This window comes from Mus caroli, chromosome X (genome assembly GCF_900094665.2).
Source record: "Mus caroli chromosome X, CAROLI_EIJ_v1.1, whole genome shotgun sequence".
Lineage (NCBI taxonomy): Eukaryota > Metazoa > Chordata > Mammalia > Rodentia > Muridae > Mus > Mus caroli.
In genome coordinates, this window is record NC_034589.1 from 68,363,981 (window position 1) to 68,386,628 (window position 22,648).

General features: G+C 43.0%; 1 protein-coding gene across 3 annotated transcripts; it reads left to right on the plus strand.

The window, feature by feature from the left end:
• Positions 1-69: 69 nt before the first annotated feature.
• Znf275 (zinc finger protein 275) lies at positions 70-14,261 on the plus strand. 3 transcript variants are annotated; one of them, XM_029473415.1, is made up of 6 exons: positions 70-1,700; positions 4,421-4,470; positions 8,065-8,156; positions 8,604-8,718; positions 9,662-9,763; positions 9,964-14,261. In XM_029473415.1, exons 3-6 carry the CDS (start codon positions 8,142-8,144, stop codon positions 11,124-11,126), a joined length of 1,395 nt encoding a protein of 464 aa, XP_029329275.1. In that variant the 5' UTR covers positions 70-1,700; positions 4,421-4,470; positions 8,065-8,141; the 3' UTR covers positions 11,127-14,261. The 3 variants fall into 3 exon arrangements, with proteins under 3 accessions (XP_029329275.1, XP_029329274.1, XP_029329273.1); XM_029473414.1 differs by lacking the exon at positions 4,421-4,470; XM_029473413.1 differs by lacking the exons at positions 70-1,700; positions 4,421-4,470 and adding an exon at positions 4,761-4,830.
• Positions 14,262-22,648: the final 8,387 nt, after the last annotated feature.

Consider the following 22,648-nt stretch of genomic DNA (forward strand, 5'->3'; position numbering starts at 1 on the left):
GGGGGGGGGGGGGGGGGGGAGGGGAATCTACCTTTCCATTTGAGTGGTGACTGCACGGGAGCAGGTACAAGGGAGCAGGTACGTTTCCTGGGGCAGAAATTTGGGGGTGTAAAAGGGAATTCTCACCAGATGAAGAGACCTTTTACGGTGGCCCTCCTTGGAACCACATTTTCTGGCACCACTCCATTGCCCCCTTCTCCTAAACTCCTTTGCTGGTTGCTCCAGTCTATATTTGGGTGATTAATTACATGTCTTTTTTTACACACATGCATACTCCCACTTGCCTGCTGCCCAAAGCCCATAGTCCTTTTCAGTGCCCCCACCCCCATTTCTGGCCCTCTTCCCAGAGGGCTCACCCTGTGCCAGCTGATACCCTCTAACCAGATTTGGACTCAGAGGCAGGCAATCCTCTCCAGTCTCCTTGGTCCATGGAACATTTCTTCTTAAATCTCAGTCTCTACATTTTCCTTTAGGAGAAAATTTCAGATGGGGCTGGTGGAATAGGACCTCTCCTGGTAGGACTTACCTTACCTTACCCCCTCTCCCATTGGACATTATTATAGAAACAACATTCAGTGTCTGACAATCTGCTCCTTTGCCCCAAAGTGGCCTTGAATCTGTATTTAGAATCCCATAGAGCAGTGATTTCTAGCCTCCTGTTAATGATAGACCCCTTGGAAAAATCAGCTAAATAGTGTGAGTTCTCTTGTCAGAAATCTAACCACCAGCATAGCCTGAGAAGGAAGTTCCTGGGTAGGAAAGCTGTCTGATATGAGATGTGGGGGCGTATCCAAATTCTAAACAGGTCCAATCTATGTCTGCATGTTGAAAAATAGTATTTCTGTAACAGCCACCCAGACCTGTGGCTCTCCCACTAGAATTTTCACTGAATCATTAGCCTGGTTTCTAACAGTGATCCAGCCCTTGTAAAACTATCTGGGTCCCTTAGATGGCCCAGTGCAGCTGCATAGCATCTCACCACACTCCCAGTTTGGAATATTTTATATCCGGATGGTGTACCCTCAATGATTCTATACTTAAATTTTATTTTGAATTTTAGAAAGATGTCACAGTATTGGAGAAATGGGAACGTAAACCTTTCCTCAATTAAACATAACAAACAATATAAAATCCCCTTCTGGTCTACTTTCTGGCTTTTTATAGAATGGAATAAAGAGGGAAACTTCAACAGAGACAGGTGCCTAGGCAAAACAGAGAAAGCAGATGCCTACCCACCCACACATACAGAAAAAGATACACACTGACACAAATATTCTAAGAGAAACAGATTTTCCTGGTAAGACAGTCCTCCCTTTTGGCCTTTTAGGATTCTGCACTTTTGAGTAGCAGCCAGATTTCACAGCACAAGATGGGGCCATGGGCCTCTTGCCCACTTTCTGGCCTGCCATGTTCCTTTGGGAACATAAAGGCCAGGAGCACCTGTAGCCCCTGGGTCCACTCAGTACTTGCACTCTGGACTCACTGAGGCATATTCAGACCTTGGCAGTACCATTTCAATTACACAGCTTGTCTTGCCCGTGAACACTCAGTATGAAAAGTACAGGTTCCTGGAAGGTACACCTATGAGCTGCTTCTGTTCACCCAACTTATTTCAATCCAACAGGTGAGACCTTCCCTACAGGACTAATCTCTTGGAACTGCTCTAAACGAGATGAGTCATCCCTGTGTGCCATTTTTAGGTAAGTCTGGGTGTTTATAGCCTGTCTGAAGGTGGTAAAGCTGCTGTGCTGCTGGAAGGCCCATGGGTGGGGATACAAGATAGTGAAGACGTATTGGAGTTCTGGAAGCTTATATATGCTAGTGCTGCTGAACTACCTGCCCAGAAACAATTCTGACAATTTTAGACACATATAGTACCAGGGAAATGGGGCTAAAAGCCCCCGTTGGGACCAGCTCTCTTTTGAGTGTGCATAAGCTTAAAGCACATTTAATCTGTCCCTAAAGGGAACTGAACAGCACAAGCTTTATGATATGTTGTAGTTTGATTTTCTGTTGGTATGATAAAACACCCTGAGCAAAAGCAACGAAGGGAAAAAAGAGTTTATGCACTTACACTTCACGGTCATAATCCATCATTGAGGGAAGCCGGGGCAAGACCCATGGAGGAGCACTACTTACAGACCTGCTCTCTGGTTCACTGCTTAGCTAACTTTAGCCCTCCTGCCTAAGGATGGTCTCCTCCAACATCAACCATCAACTGAGAAAATGTCTTCTAAACATAGCCATGGGACATTTTGATTGAGACCACTTTTCAGTTAAGGGTCCTCTTCTAGGTTCGTGTCAAGTTGATGATAAAACCTAAAAAACACATGTTCTGAAGGTATTCCTACTGCAGGTTCTCATTTCAATACTTGAGGCATTCTAGGTGTTTGAGGCACCCTTGAAAGCTTCTGGAAACTTCCAGATGAGTCTTATTTGAGTGGTATTCCTGCCTCTTCTTCCCCTGCTGCTGCAGAAAGATAATGCCTGTCTAGAGAGTACAAAAATGCCAAATTATTTCCCAGTTTTAATGATATAGGTTGTTTTATGTCTGCTAAATTCAACCCTCAATTTCTGTTCTTTCAGGTAAAAAATAAAATGGTTATATTGGGTTTCTTAGTGTTTATAATTCCATACAGTAAATTCAAAAGTTGCTCAGTTAAAACTTATGTTGTAACTGGATAAAATTCTATTGTGGCTGGATACCATGTTTTATTTATTTATATGTTGATGGATACTCAAGATGATTCTATGGCTGGTCCTGCAGAAAACATATATGTGGAAGTATCAGTGACTATAGGTTAATTCATGTTTTAAAATTACATATTGTTCTGAAGCAGGAAGATTTGCTCACCAAATGAGCTCTGGTGTTGTAAAATCTACACTTGCCCAGCCCTGCAATTGACACGACTGCTGCACATGTATTCTCACAGCAGATGTTTATTAAACAGCTGCAGCATACACAAACTTGGCAAGGCCCAATATGAATTTCGCAGTTAACCTTGGCGAAGCCTTTGTGCTCTGGGCATGGATAGTCAGGGCCTTTGTTTCCTTAGTAAAGAAAGACTGTTGTTTGCCTTAAAAGTTGAAGGTTTGTTTCCCTGCAGTGGTTCTCTTAGCTTTCTCTCCCAGTTAGAGGTATTAATATACTGTGGGAAAATCTTTAGGATTCGGGCTACACTTTTCTGTTCTGAATGAAAGTGGACTTACTTATGTTCAAGGTTATATTACAGTCTGTGTCCTTTGGGTGCACTGCAATGACTTTCATGTTCTGTATGGAATTGCTTTGATTTTCATCTCCAAAGATCCACTTCACCTGCAATTGGCAGTATTGCCACTTCTTTTCTAGATTAATTCCACCATATTAAAGTAGAATAGTTGTGCAACACAGAGGTTAAGTTATCCAATTGTCTTCAGGATCGATGGTAGTTTTATTTTTAACCACAATAGGGATTCATGTGTAGTAATATTTTTAAATGATTTTCCTACACTTAGCTAATTGGGCAGAGCTTAGTTTCCTTTGTGAAAGCGGGGCCTACTTTTTTCCCTCTTGTTTCCATGAGTACCTTCTAAATTATCTGTGTATTCAAGGGCTCTGTTACTGTGGGTGGCCATCATAGCCAGCAGGAGCTAAAGTGCTCTCAAGCCAAATCCCTGGGGTGAACTAGTATAGGAAAGGCTACTCCTAGTGCTCAATGGGAAGGCTAATTATCAATTATTTGGGGGTTGTAGTTCCAGGGCTTTTAACAGTTAATCATGTCAATTAAGAAAAAAACACTTCAGTGGTATTTGTTCCATTAAAGGTAGATGATTTGGAAGACCTCTGCTTGTGTGTGTGTGTATATAAGAGAGAGGAAAATATATATGTATTTGTGTAGTTGTGACACTGGGAAATGGCATGTTGATGGTATGATTTAAATGTAGCTTCCAAACATATATCTACTCCATGAAGCCTTCACCGTGATCACTATTTTCTGGTTCTAGCTTGGATACTTGGGGTTGTACATTATTTTCTAGAAACTGTTGTGACAACAACCAGTTCTAGTTGTGATAGTGACATTATGTGACAAGCAGCTCCAAGCATTCATCCCATATGCTCCATAAAAGGAAGCTTGCTCCATTCAGCATACTGCTGGCTTACATCGATTGTTCCACGCTATTATCATGTCCTACATGGTACCAGTATCTGCTACATACACCATGAATCTAGGAGTAACCAATGGAGAGAAGGTCCTGTCCTGTTGGATCAGATTTTTTTTTTCTGAGAAAAGCAGCTTCAAAAGAGAATTTTTCGTTGTGAACATGTTTGGAATAAACTGCCAGGGCTAGAGAATAAAGAGGTTCTAAGGAAGTGACATTTGAGTTAAGACCTGAATTCTTAGAAGAAACCTCTTGTGATAAGAAATGGTGTTCTCCGCAGGTCCACAGGCTTTGAGGGCCATAGCCTTGGCATCTTATATCTACATGAAGGTCAGTGTCTGAATGGGGTGATTGGTGTAAGTAGGCTAGGCAATTGTGTGCTAGGCAAGAAAAGGTTTATAATAGACCATCTTTTTCCAGAAGTGCATATGTGGTATGATGTCCCTCTTCCATTTATTTCATTTGGTAACATCAGTGTCAATTGGAAGTGTATTGTTTTAAAAACAAAATCATGTAATAAGTTTATGACCAGTTCATTGTGTTTGTATAGGAAGCCAAAATGAAACTAAACATTGAATGCCTAGCAGAAAGCATTAAGCCAGAGGAACTCTGCTTTGTCCACTGAATAACTGAGGATGACTTCACACATTTGGAGAATCCTTTTTGCTAAACAATCAGAAAAAAAAATGGGTAGGAGGACTTTCCAGGACTTTAGGATCACATTAGTTAGACCTTCTGTCCATACACCTTCAAGAAATCTGTACTTAGACTATCTGGTCACCCCTCTTCACATACTGCCTATAGATTCCCATTGGTCCTTTCTCGTTGATGGGTTTCCCCATATGGGTATGACAAGAAATACTGATCATTTTAGCTGACCTCAAGAGCCATTCTCTTGCCATTTCCTTGGTCTCAGCCCCATTCTCTTGCATGCTAAGCATCTGTCTTATCCCAGGTTTGCCTACCAAAGTTATCTAAAATTGGTATTTTTTTTAACTAGTGAAATTCACCTTTGTGTCTAAAAACCAATTTAAAAAAATAGATCTTTCCAGATCTTGTCTCTCTCCTTGTGTCTCCCTGTATACAAGCATTGAATCAGTGAGCTTATTCCAGCTACTGGTCACTCTCAGTATTTTCCTTATTTCTATGAATATGTGTATTATTTTTTCTCCTCTCTTATTCCCCTCTTTGAGTTTTCAACCAAATGTCATCCCTGCCTGTTTCTTCTGTAAGGAATTCACAGTTTTGTAATCTGCTGAGATGTTATCTTAGTTAGACTGGCAATGCATTGAGTTCTACAACCTTGCATCAGAAACTTTAGAACTGTGACCCACCTTGGTCGGTCATTCACCCTGCACATATTTTTTTTCAGTATATTGTGTTTTTACTTTTAAAATGTCTGTATCCTTGGCATTGTTTTTAGACAGTACATAGTCTTCTGTTTTAATACAATCTAATAGTCTCTACCTTCTGATTGAAAGTGCTTGGTCCATTATATTTAACTTAAGTATTTGCATAATAGAGTCCAAGTTTGTCATCCTGCCACTTACTTCTGTTTGTCCCATATCTTTTCCCCTTTTCTTCTTTTGGAGTATTAGCATCCAGCATAGTCTTCGGTAGCTTGATAAAAACACATACTCATATGTTTAGCTACTGCTTATTCTTGAAATGCTCACCTAAATTTTAAAAATTTTGAAATGCAGAAGTTGAAAATCTCATGTATTTTATGCCTCTGTGTAGCTCTAAGTGTGATTTAATTTCCTTCCACCTGAACATAAACTCTGGTATATTTTATGGGTACAGAACTGCTAAGGGCAAGTTGTCTAAATATCAGCTTTTGTCTAAAATATTCATCTATCCTTTGTTTTTGAATATTTATTCTCCATTTTTGATAGTTTTTTTCTGACTATAAAATTCTTGGTTGACAGTCTTTTATTATAATACTTAATTGTTTTCTTTCTTTCACAACATTTCTTCCCTCCAGCTACTTTTAAGATATTCCTCTTATCATTTTCAGAAGTTTAATGATGTTAGCTGTCTCTCTGGCTTCATTTTCGATAGTTTCTATTACTATATCTTCATGTTTTCCACTATGTCTTATAGTATCTAATCACAGCCACTGAAGTTTTCATCTTTACTTATATTTAATCTACGAAAATTCCATTTGGTTCTTTTAATATCTCTGTTTACCTTGTATTCCCATTTCTCCGTCAGTCATGAAGCATAGGTATCTTCTTCTCTTATCTATAAGTTATATTACTCATTTCTGGATGCTCCTGTTGGCTGCTTATTCTCTTTGCTATAGGTCACATTTTTGTCTTCCTTGGTAGTTCACTAATTCTTTATTGGAAAGTAGATCTCATCCTTGAGTGTCTAGCCTTTGAGGGTTCTGAGGAGTTATGTGTAAGTCAGTTTAATGCCCTTGGGCCCTATGATTAAATGTTTATAGGGCAGATCTTTTGTAGTATGGGCTTTAAGAGTAGACCATTGAACCATGTTCCTTCTGTGTTGGTTTCTGAATGCTCTGGAGGAGCATTAGGATTCTATATGAGTTGATTAGACCGTGAACATCCATCCCTTACCTCTGTGTGTCCTAGGAACTCTTTGGCTTACAGTCCTTGGGAGTTTCATTCTATACTTGCAGTCAGAAAGATCCCAGGGAAGCCTTATGATTTTTCCTACCTGGCACTGTGCTTTCTGAACTCTGCTCTGCAACCCCATCTGGCCTACCCCACCCGGAATGCTAGCCTCTGAAGCTCCTGATGAGGTTGCTAAGCTCTGTTTGCTTTTACCCCTCCTACACACTCAATCTGGAGGACATTAGCTCAAGGTAGAACACTGAATAGATAACAGAACTCACCTCATTTATTTATCTGGGGATCTGGATCCTGCGCTTCCTACTGTCCTAGTATTAAAAACTACCATTGAACACAGGCTTGTTTGTGAATGTTAAATCTGTTCCTTGTTACGCCTTCATGGCTGTACATGGGAATTTCCATTCATCCCTTCTAAGATACCATATTTAAGTCTTTCTAGAGTGCCTGAGTTTTTGTAGTCCTTGAGCTAGTACTAAAATGTTTCCTTATCAGTTAATTATGAGTTAAATTGAGTTGACATCAGAACATGAACTATGTGTCTGTTTCTTTGAACTCACTGAAGTTGGAGGCCTATAATGCATAGACTTCTGTGGTAAGATCTTACAATAGCTCACAGTCTTTGCAATATGGAGGACAAGGTAACGCGTACACACTCACTTGAGATCTTTTCTTTTTTTTTGAGATCTTTTCTTTATCAATATAGTGTTTGAAGAGCTTTCCTTAGAAGTATTTTTCTCCAGCTGGTTTTCCAATTTACCATTTTACAAGAGGGTTCTTCATGGTTTTCACCCAATGACTTGTGATATTAGGGTATGCTTTTAAAGGCTCTACCGCTGGTGAAGAAGTCCAGGTTCCTGCTCTTTGTCACCTCTTCTCCTTTCAGTCGCCCCATCAGTTTTAGATGTGCATAAAAAAAGATACCTTATCTGAGTTATTTCCTCGGATACTCTCTTTAGTGTGCTTCCTCCCTCAATAGTACGAATTTTGACCTCACTCAGGCTTACTTTAAAGGAACTCTATAGTCAAGCAATCTCTTGTCGCTAGTCTTCCTCTCCGCAGCCCTCTGTAACTGTCTTCAACTCAGCCTGGACTAGCATTTGTTTGTCTAATCTACCTCCCTTTGGTTTACCTATATTAATTCTTTTCCAGCCTACTTTCCTACTGTTTCAAATATGTTTCCTCAGGCATACTCATGCTCTCCCTTGTCATTCAGCCAGCCTGAGAGAGAAGACTCTGTAAGATTTAAAGCTAGGGAAATCACTAATGTCATCCCAGGGGACCAAGAAACAGGGCTGTTGTCACTCACAGCTTTTTTCACTTTCCTTAGCTCCGCCTGCTCCCCAAGGTCTTGCCCTTCCCCAAGACGGAGCCCCAGGAAACCAGGTCCTGGCAGTCCCTCTTGAGATGCCGGAGGCCCAGGTGAGCTGTGCTTCCCTCTTGCCTTGCTTGAGATTTTGTCACTGCTCCCTGATTTTGGCCTCAGCCTCTGCCTCTTTCCCAGCATGACATGCTGCAGGGTATGAACCCTGGCCACTGCCTTCCTTCCTGTCCTCTGCTTCTCTCCCACAGGCTGCCAAGGAATGAATCCCCAGTGTGCTTTTGATGCCCATTGTATACATAAGAGAGCTGAGTCTGTGTCCTTTGGGAAGACATTGGGAGTCCCAGGGCCAGGCAACCCAGGTCTCCTTTTTTGTGGTCATGTTTTCTTTCTAGGACTCCTTGAGATTGTGGCTAGATCTCCACATTAGCAACATGCACAGATGTGAATACTTCAGGCCCTAATCTCTTGCCCCTGGCATCACTGATGCCATCCTACCTCATTACAGATTAGGTAAAAAGACTGACTATCAATGTGATTTCTTTCAGGATTTGGTGTCATTTGATATTGTACCGTGGCACCTCACAGAACAGGAGTGGCTGAGTCTCAACTTGAACCCGGAGCAGCAGGCACTGGCATATTCCAGGGCTGTGACCTCCATTGGTAAGGATGACTCCAGAACTTCTCACACTCACCACCTACTGAAAGTGGAGTTGCAAATACATGGGCTACCCCTTATAACCTCACTTTGAAAACACTCATTAGCAGCTCCCCCAACTCCTTGTGGCATGGAAAGGTCTCCATTCCAGTCCTTCATTTGAAAGAAATTAGAACAGTAGTCAATTAAATGGCTGAGCACATAAAGATGCTTGCCATAGAACCTGCTGACCTAAGTTTAGTCCCTAGAACCCATAAGGTAAGAGGAGACAATCAATTTCTGCAAGTTGTCCTCTGACTTCTACAAGTACACCATGACATGAACATGCTTACCTAGTCACATACATAATAAATAACTGTAAAAATAGAAACTAGAGTAATCTTGTTATGATAATTTAGAGTACTGTTAAAATTTAATATACTGTATTTAGATAAAGAGTATACCATATATTAAATTGATCAGAATAGATGCTACATTTGATTTCAACCTGAGATAACATATTATACCAATTATATATATATATATATATATATATATATATAGAGAGAGAGAGAGAGAGAGAGAGAGAGAGAGAGGAATTTATATTATAACAATCATGGCCAGTTGATTGGGGCTCATTGTTGAGAGTTTTTATCAGATGTTTGCATGGGGTAGGGAATTTTTAGAAGAAGCAACTGTGAGAGTTTGGATTGAGAGTTGTAGAGGTCTGGGAAGAACATAGTGTTCAGTGGACAGGAGTGGACAATGGGGTAAGTTCATCTGGCCAAGACAATCTTGTGTTTCTGGAGCCTGTGCTAAGAGGGCCCAGAGCCTGCCTTCCTACAGTCCCCAGAAGGAGCTTGCCCTTGAGAAGTGCATTTGTATGGCATATATGACTTATATAATACAGTAATAGACAGCTCTTCCATAGTGACATCATCAGAGGCTGCCTTCTTCTTCCATTAACAGGGGTTCCTGTTGTGAGTCCTGCTTTGGTATCTCACCTGTCACAAGGACAAGTTCTGTTGGTATCTGATCCAACCCTCAACACAGATCACACTAAGCACCCTGGTGAGCATAAAGGGAAACGAGAGGAAATTTGGGAGAGGGACTCTGATTTGGCTGAGCTCTTAGGTTTGAAATTAGACTCAGTCCTCTCCCACCGTTCCCTCCGGTGCTTGCCTCTGATGGCTTCAAGGCCCTTCCTGGTGCTCAGCAGTTGGGGGAGAGGGGATAGACTGTTGTGTCTCATTTATGCTTTATCTTTGTAGAAAGCACCTCTGCGACTTCCCACCAGAAGATGGGTGAAGAAGCCCAGCTGCAAGAGATGGCGTCCACGAGTTCCCCGAGGGCCAATGACCCCAGCGCTGAGGTCAAACAGAATGGGGACTCTGGGGGAAGGGGAGGGAGCCCACAAAATCTGCCCATAGAACACCATTTTGCATGTAAAGAGTGTGGGGACACCTTCCGCCTTAAAGTGCTCCTTGTTCAGCACCAGAGGGTTCACAGTGAGGAGAAGGGCTGGGAGTGTGGCGATTGCAGGAAGGTCTTCAGGGGGGTGTCAGAATTTAATGAGCACAGGAAGAGCCACGCAGCTGTGGCCGCTCAGCCCCGGCCTGGCCCCAGTTGGGCTCTGGAAGATGCCTTGGAAAAGAGGGAGCAAATGGAGAGGGAGGCAAAGCCCTTTGAGTGTGAGGAGTGCGGGAAAAGGTTTAAGAAGAACGCAGGCCTTAGTCAGCACCTGAGGGTGCACAGCAGAGAGAAGCCCTTTGATTGTGAGGAGTGTGGGCAGTCCTTCAAAGCCAACACCCACCTCTTTCGACATCAGAAGCTTCACACTTCGGAAAAGCCCTTTGCCTGCAAGGCGTGCAGCAGGGATTTCCTGGACCGCCAGGAACTTCTCAAGCACCAGCGGATGCACACAGGCCACCTGCCCTTCGACTGCGATGACTGCGGCAAGTCCTTCCGTGGTGTCAACGGCCTGGCAGAGCACCAGCGCATCCACAGCGGCGCCAAACCCTACGGGTGTCCACACTGCGGCAAGCTGTTCCGGAGGAGCTCAGAGCTCACCAAGCACCGGAGGATCCACACTGGTGAGAAGCCCTATGAGTGCAACCAGTGCGGCAAGGCCTTCCGCCAGAGCTCCAGCCTGCTGGAGCACACACGTATCCATAGTGGTGAGCGGCCTTATGCATGCGGCGACTGCGGCAAGGCCTTCCGAGGGCCTTCTGACCTCATCAAGCACAGGCGCATCCACAGCGGACTGAAACCCTATGAGTGCGACAAGTGTGGCAAGGCCTTTAGGAGGAGTTCAGGCCTGAGCCGCCACCGTCGGATCCACAGTGGGGTCAAGCGCTGTGAATGCAGTGAGTGTGGCCGCGTGTTCAAGAGGCGCTCAGCACTGCAGAAACACCAGCCCTCCCATCGCGAGTAAACACTGCCCTGGGACCCATAGCAGGTGTCTGCAGACGCTATGGCTCAGTCAAAGGAGATGAACAGTTCTGTAGCGCTTATCTACTTTATTTTGTGAGAGGTTGAAATGATTTATACTGCCACCAGCAATTTATAGATATCAATGTTTCCCAGTACATCTATTGAGAGTAACTTTTACCACTTGAACATAGATTGGCTATTTTTCCAGGCAGGAAGTACTATCAAGGTTTTTCAATCTTCACATCTAGAATGAGAAGAAAAATCTGCAAATGGGGGGGTCTAGTACAGAGCTGGGAGGTCCTTTCCAAGCTCTATCCCTGAGGGAAATGTAGTATTGTTCAATGGCATCAATATGAAAGGAAAATTGCCCCAAGGTGTTGGCCTACTTGAATTTAATTTTAGGGATGTAAATAGAATGCTCAAATGCCATAATATTTAATTTATTAATTTAGTAATGCATATGCATTGTAAATCACATTATATGAAATAATATATTAATTTAGAGAATACTCCATTTTCATCATACTCCCTTTGTTTCCAAATACTCCATGTGCATTTTGGACCTTACTAACATGGGAGCCTGTTTGAGTGATCTGAGCTATGGTAGCACTGTGACAATCCCTGTGTGAGGCTCTCACCAGAAGTCTCCTCCCAAGCCATAACAACATATTAGTACTAATTCCTTGTGTGTCTTAAAATTAGCACTGTACCTACAACATCATCACTTAAAGTGGTGATTTTTCAAACATCACTCCTGGGTCATACTCCTAGTAAAACTTACTGGGCTAGAGATAAACTTTTTTCCTTTCATTTTGCTAAGCCAGTTCAGTCCAGTGACCCCTATGAACACCCCAAACAAACATCAGTTGGGGTTTGTCCTCACACAGTATCATTTTATTCAAAAGAAAGTGAGAGAGCACCCCCAGATGAAAGGGACATCTTCAGGACATAAAGGTGAAATGACACCTCCTCCTTGGAAGCTCCTTACAACACTCGCTCCATTGGCAGCTTTGGCGTGGGGAGAGAGTCCCCTAAGGAGTGCGCCTTGCATGTAAGGATGCTACCTGGCAAGGAAGTGTATGTACTCAGTGAAAGTCACTTATCGGCATCCCATAGCTCATTAGCACCAGAAACAGGGATGGACCCCTCAAGCCTCCTGACTGCTAGTCTCATCTTTCATGCAACGACTACAATAGTATTTCTGTTTTCTTGCATGCAAATTATTTGTTCATCTCCTTTGACTAGTTATCAATTTGCCTTGGATATATTGACTTTATATAGTAGTTCTTTCTATATCAATTGTGATGTTATTTTCTAATTTTTATTGCTTTGGGTTTTTTTGTACTTTATTACATTTTTGTTGTGTAAGTTTTAAATTCTTTTACATATCCTTGAATTCTTTTTTTGTGTTAACCTGTGACTTTAATTGCTTCCATACTTACATATGATGATGTTTTCTTTGAGAATTTATTTACAGAAGAAAAGTTAAATCGACTGCCCACCAAAAAAGTGACCATACAAGGTGGGCGGATTGGATGAGAGTGGGCCCGAGAAGCAGGCCCGAGCCACATCCGAGATGCAGACTCTCTGTGGGCAGCACTTGACTATACAACCTGGCTACTGAGGCACACTAGAGACATGTCTGTCACACATTGCTCAGAGCACTCTGTGACTGCTCATCATTATAGCCCCAGCCACTAGCAACAGGGCTCAGCTTCACCTATACCAACAGAATGGTCCCAGTGTGGCAACAGCTAGCCATCCTTCAAGCTGTCGGGAGCCTTGACTATTTTGGATTCACTGGCCGAGCAGCAGCTCCACCTAAGAAACATCTCAGACACAGAAGTTTGACCTGACTGGTAATGTTATGTAACCTTCATTCTCCTCCCAACAAGTGACTCTGGAATGAGAGAACTTTGTGGTTTCTGCTTTGGGCAACTAGATTGAGAAATTTGCCCATGTGTTCTGGCATCACTTCCTACCGTCACATCTAAGAGGGGTGACATATAGGCCTGGAGAAAAATGGAGCTATGTTCTTCCAGTAGCCTGCACACCATGCCACAAAAGCTGGTTGCACCAGGTCTGGTCTATGACTTGGAGTAGCCATGCCCAAGAGGGCAATAAAACAAGATCAGAGGACAGGAAGCCACCTGACATTCATGTGGCACAGAAATTGAAACTGATCACACTGCAGTTGGGCCATTGCCCCCTCGGGAGAAGAAACAGCAGGTGAAGAAGGTGGCCACATCAGGGCTGTGGCCTGAGTTTCCAGTTGTGCCCTGACAGATGTTGTAGGGCCAGAAAATGTGCCATTATTGTCCCCTAGTTAGGGAGGTTGGGCTCTCTATGGGGCATAGCCTGAAAGGGCTTTCAGCCCCATCCTGGGAAGCAAGATCTAACTGACAGTGACCTCTGATCTTGGTTAGAAGGGCCTCTCGAAAGCCCCAGGCCACCACAGTGGCCCTGTAGACCTTCTCTATGCTGGAGAGAAGCCAACAACAGTTGCTACATAGCAACTTCTGTTGCTCTGTGGGCTCAGTTCTGGTGGTTTCTTGTAAACCAGTCTGAACCCACTTCTTTCTCTAATTACTTTTCTCATTGTGAGCTGTTAGGACATGCTTTGTACAGCTATTATTGGGTAAGGAATGTTAACATCAACAAGGCAGCAAATATGGCGCCTTTACCTTGAAAGAATGCCATTTCTTGCTCAGGCACTCATCAATTGTCAAGGTTGACAAAAGGTATTATTGAAGTCTAGAATAACACTAACTTGGAAGGTAGCAGTGTGAGATGCCACAGATAGGGCGTGGCATCTCTTCCCATCCCTTCCTACCCTCTTTTACTCTTTTCTAGTTTGGGTTCTGTAATTTTTTTCTCTTTAACAAATCCTTTTTCAGAGTTAACACTAAAAATCGGTGTCTTTTCCATGACTGTTGTCAGATCAGCTTTTAAGTGGTGTTGGCAGTGAAATCCCCACTCTCTCCAAATGCAGTCAGTGTTGTGGCTTTAACATGTGGCCCATAGTTGCATCCTTTGCCTTGGGTAATGTGGGGGTGGATTTCCTTGGATCCTCTAGGTGTACTTCTATGTCCAATGCAAACGTGAGCAAGCTTCTTGCAGTGTGTGCTTGTCTATGCATTCGTGTATCTACCTCATTGCACTTTTCTTTCTAACCACATGTATTCTTGCAAGGGATGGAGAGCAGCTGGATTACCTAATATTCTGGCTCTCTATAGAGATCTATCCCTTTACCATATTAAGAAAGAAATACTCTGTGGCTTTTATTAGAGTTTTTTAATACTTGCTGAAGTTTTTAAAAAGCAAATGTTTACCAATTTGCTGCTTATTATGATTAACTATATCAATTGGTTGTATCATATCCACTCTTGGATTTACAGAATAATCCCCACCAGATCACCAGAAAGATGGGTGGGCATTTTTCTCCCATGATATTGCATTCTGTGTGCTTGATTTTGTGCTTGAAGTGGCATGACACCTGCCCTGCCTGCAGTCCTAGGCTGTGGCCCTGTTGTATGCCACATGACTTGCCACCTCACTTCTGGACCACATTAATTAAGCCAACCCCAGACACCTGACCCAAAGGCAGCAACAAGCAGTCAGACCTGATTGAGGAAGATGGACTTGGCCTTTTAGGGCTATGAAAAGCAAAAGAGGAAACTGATGTATCTAGTTGGTTTTGGAGGCATGGAGGGACGCACAAGGTATTTCAAGGAGTTGCCCCTAGAAGTAGAACCAAAGAGATCTTGCTGGCCTGCCCAGAGCTGCTTGGGTCCTACCATAGCAGGCCTGGCTGTATGTTCTTGGATCGCTGGCAGCTGTCTTCATCAGTCTATGTGTGTCCCCAGCATAGACACCTCCCCTCCCCTGCAATGCCTTTAGCCAACTTGAATGGGCCTTGTGCTTTTTTTGAAAATTTGTCAAGAGCCAATTGCATTGGACAGTTGGGCTGCTTCCTGAGAAGGTTCTCATTGCTGGCTTTTCTCACGTTCTACCCATCCAGAATTCCTGGCCTAAATCCAGTTGATTGACATGAACACCTATTTAAATGTGGTACTGTACTCTGTTCACTAAGATGGGTGTAAATCTATGCCTTTTAATTTCTGGGTTTAACCCATGATCTTCTGTATGAGTGCAGTTCCTTTTCTGAGCAGCATTTGACTCATAACATGAGCTCATTAGAGCCCATTTTATTCTATTTTGGAAGTGTTTGACTATTTTCAGCAAACCCGCTAGATTAGGGGATTGGTGACACCTCTATTCCTAGTGTACTTACATTCTGTAGTTCACATTACGTTGGTTTGAGTGCTTACTTTCAAAAATAGAAATGGTATATTTGAACATGATCCTCAGTGCTACTTGCGTATCTCTGAGAATAGTAGTTGTGTCCTGCCCAGTTTGTATTCAGTTTTAGAGGCATTCTTGTTCTTCCCTAGTCTGATTCTCTTGTCTGTTTTATGGCACTCACTATAATCAGCCTTGCACTAGAGTTGTTTGTGGACTTGGCTTCTCCTCCCCTTTTTTCAGCCTTCCCCAACCTATTAGATTGTGAGCTCTTAGAAGACAGGGGTGGCCCTTTATGTCTAATCCCCTACCAAATCTAGCACAGTGCCTTGCATCTAGTAGATTTTAATAAATATATGTTAAATGGCATAGGTCTTTCTTGACTCATTTCATCCTTGCTTTCTTTAACAGCTCTTTCAATTGTCTTCACCATGGGGTAGTTCCACATAGAGAATCATCCTTCTAGCACTGAACTCAGCTGCCAGCTTGATCTCTGCTGGGATTGGTGATCTTTACACTTACTGTACACCTGGAGGGAACAGGCAGCACTATGATGGGGGGAGGGAGGTTTGCCTGAAGTGGAGAAACTTCTCCATCTCTGACTGGCTCCCCAGCTCTGAATCTGAGATGAAAGTCAAAGTCCAGACTTTGACTTGCTCAATTAGAGCCTGAGAATGAGGTGGAAAATGGGTTCTGGTACTTGACAGTATACCTACTTCTTAAGGCTGAGAAAGGACAGCAGTGAGAGGTCCTGTTGGCAGCCAGTGGCACCCTCTATCTGGTAAACATTGCCTCAGAAAGGAGATCAGATACAAACGTCTCAGATTGGAAGCCAGCTGCCCAGTTGGGGAGAGAATGGGAGACCCAGTGGAAAGCAACACTTTGGAAAAGAAGCATGGCTTCCTAAAATGTTGTGTCCCTAGATTCTAGCAAGGACTCAGGGATGCCTAATAAGTTTTCCTCTAGCATCCCATCAGCATAGCCAGTGATTTTTAATAGAGTTAGGTGGGACTGACGTAACACCTACCTGAGTCTCTCCTTCCCAATGCCCCTGCCCCAAACCCAGCTTAGCTATTTCAGCTTACAAACCAGTTGAGAAAAATGGAACTGTCCTTTTTGCCTGGTTTTGTGTATTACTAATAATTCCATCTATTTTTCCTTAAGTGTGTACAAGCATGATTCTAGCAAGCTTGAATTGGCATGAGACAAAGCCACAGATCGTTTAGACAAGCTAACCCTGGACTTGTTTGGGGAGAGAGGGAGGGAGGGCACAGCCTAGAGCTCCCCTGTCTGTCTATTTGTCTCTCCCTCCCCCCTCTCTCTCTCTCCTAGTGCCCTGCCTTGCAGAACCTGGTAGCTTCTCCATCACCAACTTCTCCAGAGCAAAACAGAAGGCATCAGATAAAGCAAGGATGTATGTTGTGGCTTTCTCTTTAGTGGAACATTCAAATACCCAAATGTCTTGGAGATATGCAAAGCCTCAGCAGTTTCTGGTTGTCATTTTTTGTGCTGGTGTAAGCACTACCCTCTTCCTTCTGTCCCAGGTTCCCCATCACATAGTCTGTCTTGGCCCTCTTGGAGCTGGAGGCCCACCAAGCAAAGACAAAGTGGCTTCTGCTTTGGTGCTTACTACACCTTAGCTTCCTTTCCTCGATGTCTCCTAAAGACGCAGAATCTGTGTCTCTGTCTACCCAGCCTACCCTCGCAGGCATACACTGGAAATGCATTTCTTTAAAATGCAAAGCCAGTGGTGTTACACTCGTGTAATCCCAGCACTCAAGAAGTGGGGCAGAAGGATCTAAAGTTCAGGGCGACCTGAACTCTAGAACAAGACCCTGTCTGAAACATGAAGTGCTAATCACAATAAGACTCCAGACTTTTCAGGCAATATGTACCAGAGCTATCCCCTGACTTCCTCACGTCTCATCTTTTTTCTAACCTCTATTCAATATACATTTATTGGGTGCCTGCTATGTGCTTAACCCCAGATGCAAAAGCAAATGGAAAGGTCACTGCAAGAGAGATGAGGTTTTCTGTAGACAAAATATCATAAGACAAATGTTCACTTAACCTTTAGAATTTATATACTTTAGTGATGTACTAGGTGGGACACAAGCTAGAGTCATGAGAAAGGGGCCTTGGTTTAGGAAATGCCTCCATGAAATCCAGCTCTAAGACATTTTCTCAATTAGTGATCAAGGGTGGGAGGGCCCAGCCCACTGTGGGTGCTGCCATCCTTGGGCTGGTGGTCCTGGATTCTATGAGAAAGCAGACTGAGCAAGCCTTAGAGAGCAAGCCGGTAAGCAGCAGCCCTCTACATCAGCTCCTTCCCCGATGAGTTCCTGTCCTGACTTCCTACAGTGATGGACTATGATCTGGAAGTATAAACCAAAGAAACCCTTTCCTCCCCATCTTGCTTTTTGGTTGTGATGTTTCATCAGAGCAATAGAACCCCTGACTAAGACAAGTGGGCACAATTTACACTTCACACAAAGTAGCTTTAGGCCCACCCCTGCCCTGTACCTACTTCTGTTAGTTTAGCTTCATTGGCATCCCTGCTTCTGACTCTGCCTGTCCCAGGCAAAACCACTCTGAACCAAGGTAAAATCAGTTGTCAGGTGAAGAAATCCTGGTCCCCAAACATTTACCGACCAGTAGGACATCCTGTGCTCCAAGGAGATGGTACTAAAAGGTCATCACTCCAGCATTTCCAAAGGCAGGCATCAGACTCAGCTACATCCTGTATGGGAGATCTGCTTCTACTTCTCTGTCCATCCCTGCCCTCTGTCCCACCCATGCCAAGTCACCCAAACATCTAAATTCTTTCTGTGTTATGTCAATTCTGCAGAAGCATGAGCTCCTGCTTCTGGGTCCACAGTCTAGAGGCTTTTGACACTTCCTCCCACTATACTATATTGTCATCCTATCTGTGGACTATCCCCCACCCAGAAATTTTCTTCACCTCAGCCCTATCTCCCATACCACCATCATTGTCCTGTAACCAACTGAAAGAGGTACCGTCCCTCCTTCCAGAGGATCTGCTGGGCTGAGCCAGCCTTAGCTCTTGGGGACACTGGGCATAGAAACCATGGTGGTGCTCATGGAATGATTGAGTACATGGTTAGGGTGAGTATTCCCACCTCATTTAACTCAATCTAGAAATTCCCTCACAAACATGCCAGGGGCTAGCCTAACATAGATAATCCCTTATAGATATGACAGGGGCTTGTCTCCTACACAATTCTACATTCTGTCAAGTTGCCAATTTTAATCATTACACTAAGTATGCCAGGGGTAGAGCTGGATAAAGGTGAGTAGGATCAAGGTAGAGGGATGCTAACCTGTTTGGAATTGGCAAATTGTGTCAGATTCTTGAAGGAGGAGTGAACCCTCCTTTGACTCAGAAGATTCCTGCTATGCTTTGAAAATTTTATTTTACATTTATTTACTTTTTTTAGCATGTGTACACATTGCTGTGGAAGAGCATATGAGTGGCAACACACATGGGGAGGTCAGAGGACACTTTTCAGGAGGTGATTCTCTTTCCACCATGTAGATCCAGAAATAGAACCCTGGTCAGCAGCTTGGCCCAAGGCTCCCAATAGGAGCCTCTTAAACCATGAACCAAAATAAGCTTTTCTTTGTAAACCTTAGTAACTAGCCCTAATAATTCTGTAACAGCAATAGAAAATGGGCTTTAGACCTTAAAGGCCAGGAGTACTATACAGTTTGGTGTATTAGTAGAAGGGACTGAATGGTAATGATTAGGATCTATTGACTTGAATCTCAAGAAGTCTCAACACCAAGTCCTCTTTGGAAGGGCTTGAAAATAACAATTTATCCAAAACTAAATGGCCAAGGCCAAAGTTCAAATTTCACCACCAAGGAACAAATGTAAAATTTAATAATTGTTACTTTCATTCTAGTATTCCTTTTCATACCCTGAGTTTCAGAATTGCCTCAGACCTGTCAACTCTATTTGGCCCTTGGCATCCCTAAGCTGCACTCTTGCCCACTGCCCACCTGCTGCTGATGGTTTTGAGGCAGCTAACTTCAAAAGAAAAGTTTTAGCAACATGTTTGCCAGAAGGAAATTTGTGCCTAGCATTAACAATGTAGTCTTGTGCTGGCTACTGTTTTGTCATCTTGACACAAGCTAGAGTCCTCTTTAAAAACAAACAAACAAAAAAGGAACCTCAGTTGTGAAAATGCCCCCACTGAATTGGCCTGTGGGCAATCCTGTGAGGTAATCTCTTGATTAATGATGTGGGAGGGCCCAGCCTATTGTGGGAAGTGCCACTATTAGGCAGTGATACTGGATGATATTTTTTTAAATGCTGGCTGAGCTAGTCATGAGGGAGGCAGTAAGCAGCATTCTTCCATGACTTCTACTTTCAGATCCTGTCTCCACATTCTTGCCTGTTTGAGTTTCTGCCTTGACTGTCTTCAGTCAAGTGGTGGGCTGTTACCTGGAAGTGTCAATGAAATAAATCCTTTCTTCCCCTGGTTCTTTTGGTATTTTATCACAGTAGTATAAACCCTAAGTCACATTCAATCTTTATGGAAAATAGCTAGCATTTGTAGTAGTTTCTTCAATGATTGTTTTCCTGAAGCATTTTGGAAAGCCTGGTTTGAAGTTGCCTTAATTTAACATAAAAATCTGTTTGAAAGCCTTTTTCTCTGCTTATTAATTTCTTCATTTTCATATTCTTTAATTATTTTGGGATCAGATATGTCTTATCAAGGACATAATGGTACATAAGTTCATACATTTTTCCTTCTAAGCATTATGCTTGCTTTCTTACAAGATGAGAATTCCCCAGGATACTTTTTCTGAACACACTCATGACCTAAATGGAATCAAGCAACTAAATAATTCCATTCCTTTATTTAACCCCATGAATTCCAGTATGCCAAACTATTGAGTGACACAGTTAGTGCCTTACATTATTATGAGAAATTCACAAACATTCTTTTACAATTCACTTTCATTTGCAAGTAAGCCATGAATATACTTATATTGGTGGCACATGCCTTTGATCCCAGCACTTGGGAGGCAGAGGCAGGCGGATTTCTGAGTTCGAGGCCAGCCTGGTCTACAGAGTGAGTTCCAGGACAGCCAGGGCTANGCCAGCCTGGTCTACAGAGTGAGTTCCAGGACAGCCAGGGCTACACAGAGAAACCCTGTCTCAAAAAACAAAAAGAAAGAAAGAAAGAAAGAAAGAAAGAAAGAAAGAAAGAAAGAAAGAAAGAAAGAAAGAAAGAAAGAAAGAAAGAAAATAAGTAAAATGAAGCCCCTTAGTCATTCTTTGGCTCCTCCCACTTTATCCCCTTTTGAAAGCATCTGTCCTGACACTTTTGTACATGTGTACATGAATATACACACTAGAGAATTGCACACACTATCTGTTCATTCTGCAATTTAAATCTTCGTCTAACTAAGAATATTAAAAGAAAAATCTTCAGTGCATCTTGGCATTCCACAACATGAGTTGTTGAGCTTCACGGACCTTTCACTGACCAGAGCTTTCTTGACCATTCAGGCATTTCCAGAGTTACTTCTCATGGAAACAGTGCTTTCACAGGCTTAGTCCAGACACTTGCATGCAGCAGGTCGTAACTATAAGGATAGGTGCTGAGTTTGGTAGAGGCAAGCAAACTGGCTTCAACAGAGAGTTGCACTATTGTAGTGGATGGGAAAATGTGGGTTTGGTTTTAATTTTGTGATGCTGGGGTGAGACCTAGAGCCTTGTGTGTGGTGGATGAATACTCTACCACTGATGTACAGCTTTGGGGAAATTGAAGATTGAGTTGTTGAGGGAAGCTCCAGTCCATGCAGTTTTTTTCAGAAATCCTGGTTCCTTACATCCCATGTCTTTTCTAAACTGTCTGTGATACTCAGTTTATTTCCCCAATCCACTGCAGACTTGGCCTTCTGTAACCCGCAGTAAAGATAGCAGGGTGGCAAAATGCTATTAGAAAATCTATAGAGCAGTCCCTCTCTCTTGATGTCTGAGATGCCCTGATGATCATAGAGTGCTACTACACAGGGCCCACTCAGCTAGAGAACACTGCCTTTATCACATGGTCCAAGAGAAGAAGGGAACACATCCAGGGCAAGCACACTCCTAAGCAGGGCAGGCACAAGTTGAACACATCAATACTATTCACATATTTAAAAGTATATTACAGCCGAGTGGTGGTGGCGCACGCCTTTAATCCCAGCACTCAGGAGGCAGAGGCAGACAAATTTCTGAGTTCGAGGCCAGCCTGGTCTGCAAAGTGAGTTCCAGGACAGCCAGGGCTATACAGAGAAACCCTGTCTTGAAAAACAAACAAACAAATAAATAAATAAATAAAGTATATTACATTCTTATTTTTTGTGTGTGTGGATGTGGTGGGGGTGGGGCTACAGTTGCCCCAGCATGTGTGTGGAGGTCAGAGGACAACTGGTGGGAGTCAGTTCCCTCCTTCCAACATATGGGTCCCAGGGATTGAACTCGGGTTTTCAGCCTTGGTGGCAAGTACCTTTACCTGCTGAACCATCTCACCAGCTCCTGAACTCTTATTTGTAAGATACCTACCTACATCATGGAAGAGCAAAGCAATGGTCTACCTGAGCAGCCTGCACCAGAGAAGCAGTTCTCAGGCAGACAGGCAATTAACAGATGTAAAGATGATGTCACAAGGTATAGGCTGTTCATTTCAGCAAAATATGAAATTATGTGAAAAAACCTTTGATCTTAAAAAAGAAAATGCAGACACCCCCCCCCATACACAAACCATTACTTCCTGTAACAGGAAACAATTTACTTGGTTTTTTGTTTTTTTAAAGAAGTTTCCATTCAGGAATTTGGTCAAAGCAGATATATCTTTTTTGGTGTTTTCTTTACAAACAATTTTCTTTGAATCAGAATCACTTCTTTTTTTTTCCTCTTATTTTTTTTATTAGGTATTTTCTTCATTTACATTTCCAGTGCTATCCCAAAAGTCCCCCATACCCTTCCCCTGACCCCACCCCCCACTCCCACTGCTTGGCCCTGGCGTTCCCCTATACTGAGGCAGATAAAGTTTGCAAGACCAATGGGCCTCTCTTTCCAGTGATGGCTGACTAGCCATCTTCTGATTTATATGCAGCTAGAGTCACGAGCTACCGGGGGTACTGGTTAGTTCATTTTGTTGTTCCAACTATAGGGTTGCAGATCCCTTTAGCTCCTTGGGT

Coding starts and splice junctions, on each gene's coding strand:
- Znf275 (XM_029473413.1), top strand. CDS start 4,776: ATGACTTCACACATTTGGAGAATCCTTTTTGCTAAACAATCAGAAAAA. Junction 4,831..8,064: donor ACAATCAGAAAAAAAAATGG/GTAGGAGGACTT, acceptor CACTTTCCTTAG/CTCCGCCTGCTCCCCAAGGT. Junction 9,764..9,963: donor AGATCACACTAAGCACCCTG/GTGAGCATAAAG, acceptor TTATCTTTGTAG/AAAGCACCTCTGCGACTTCC.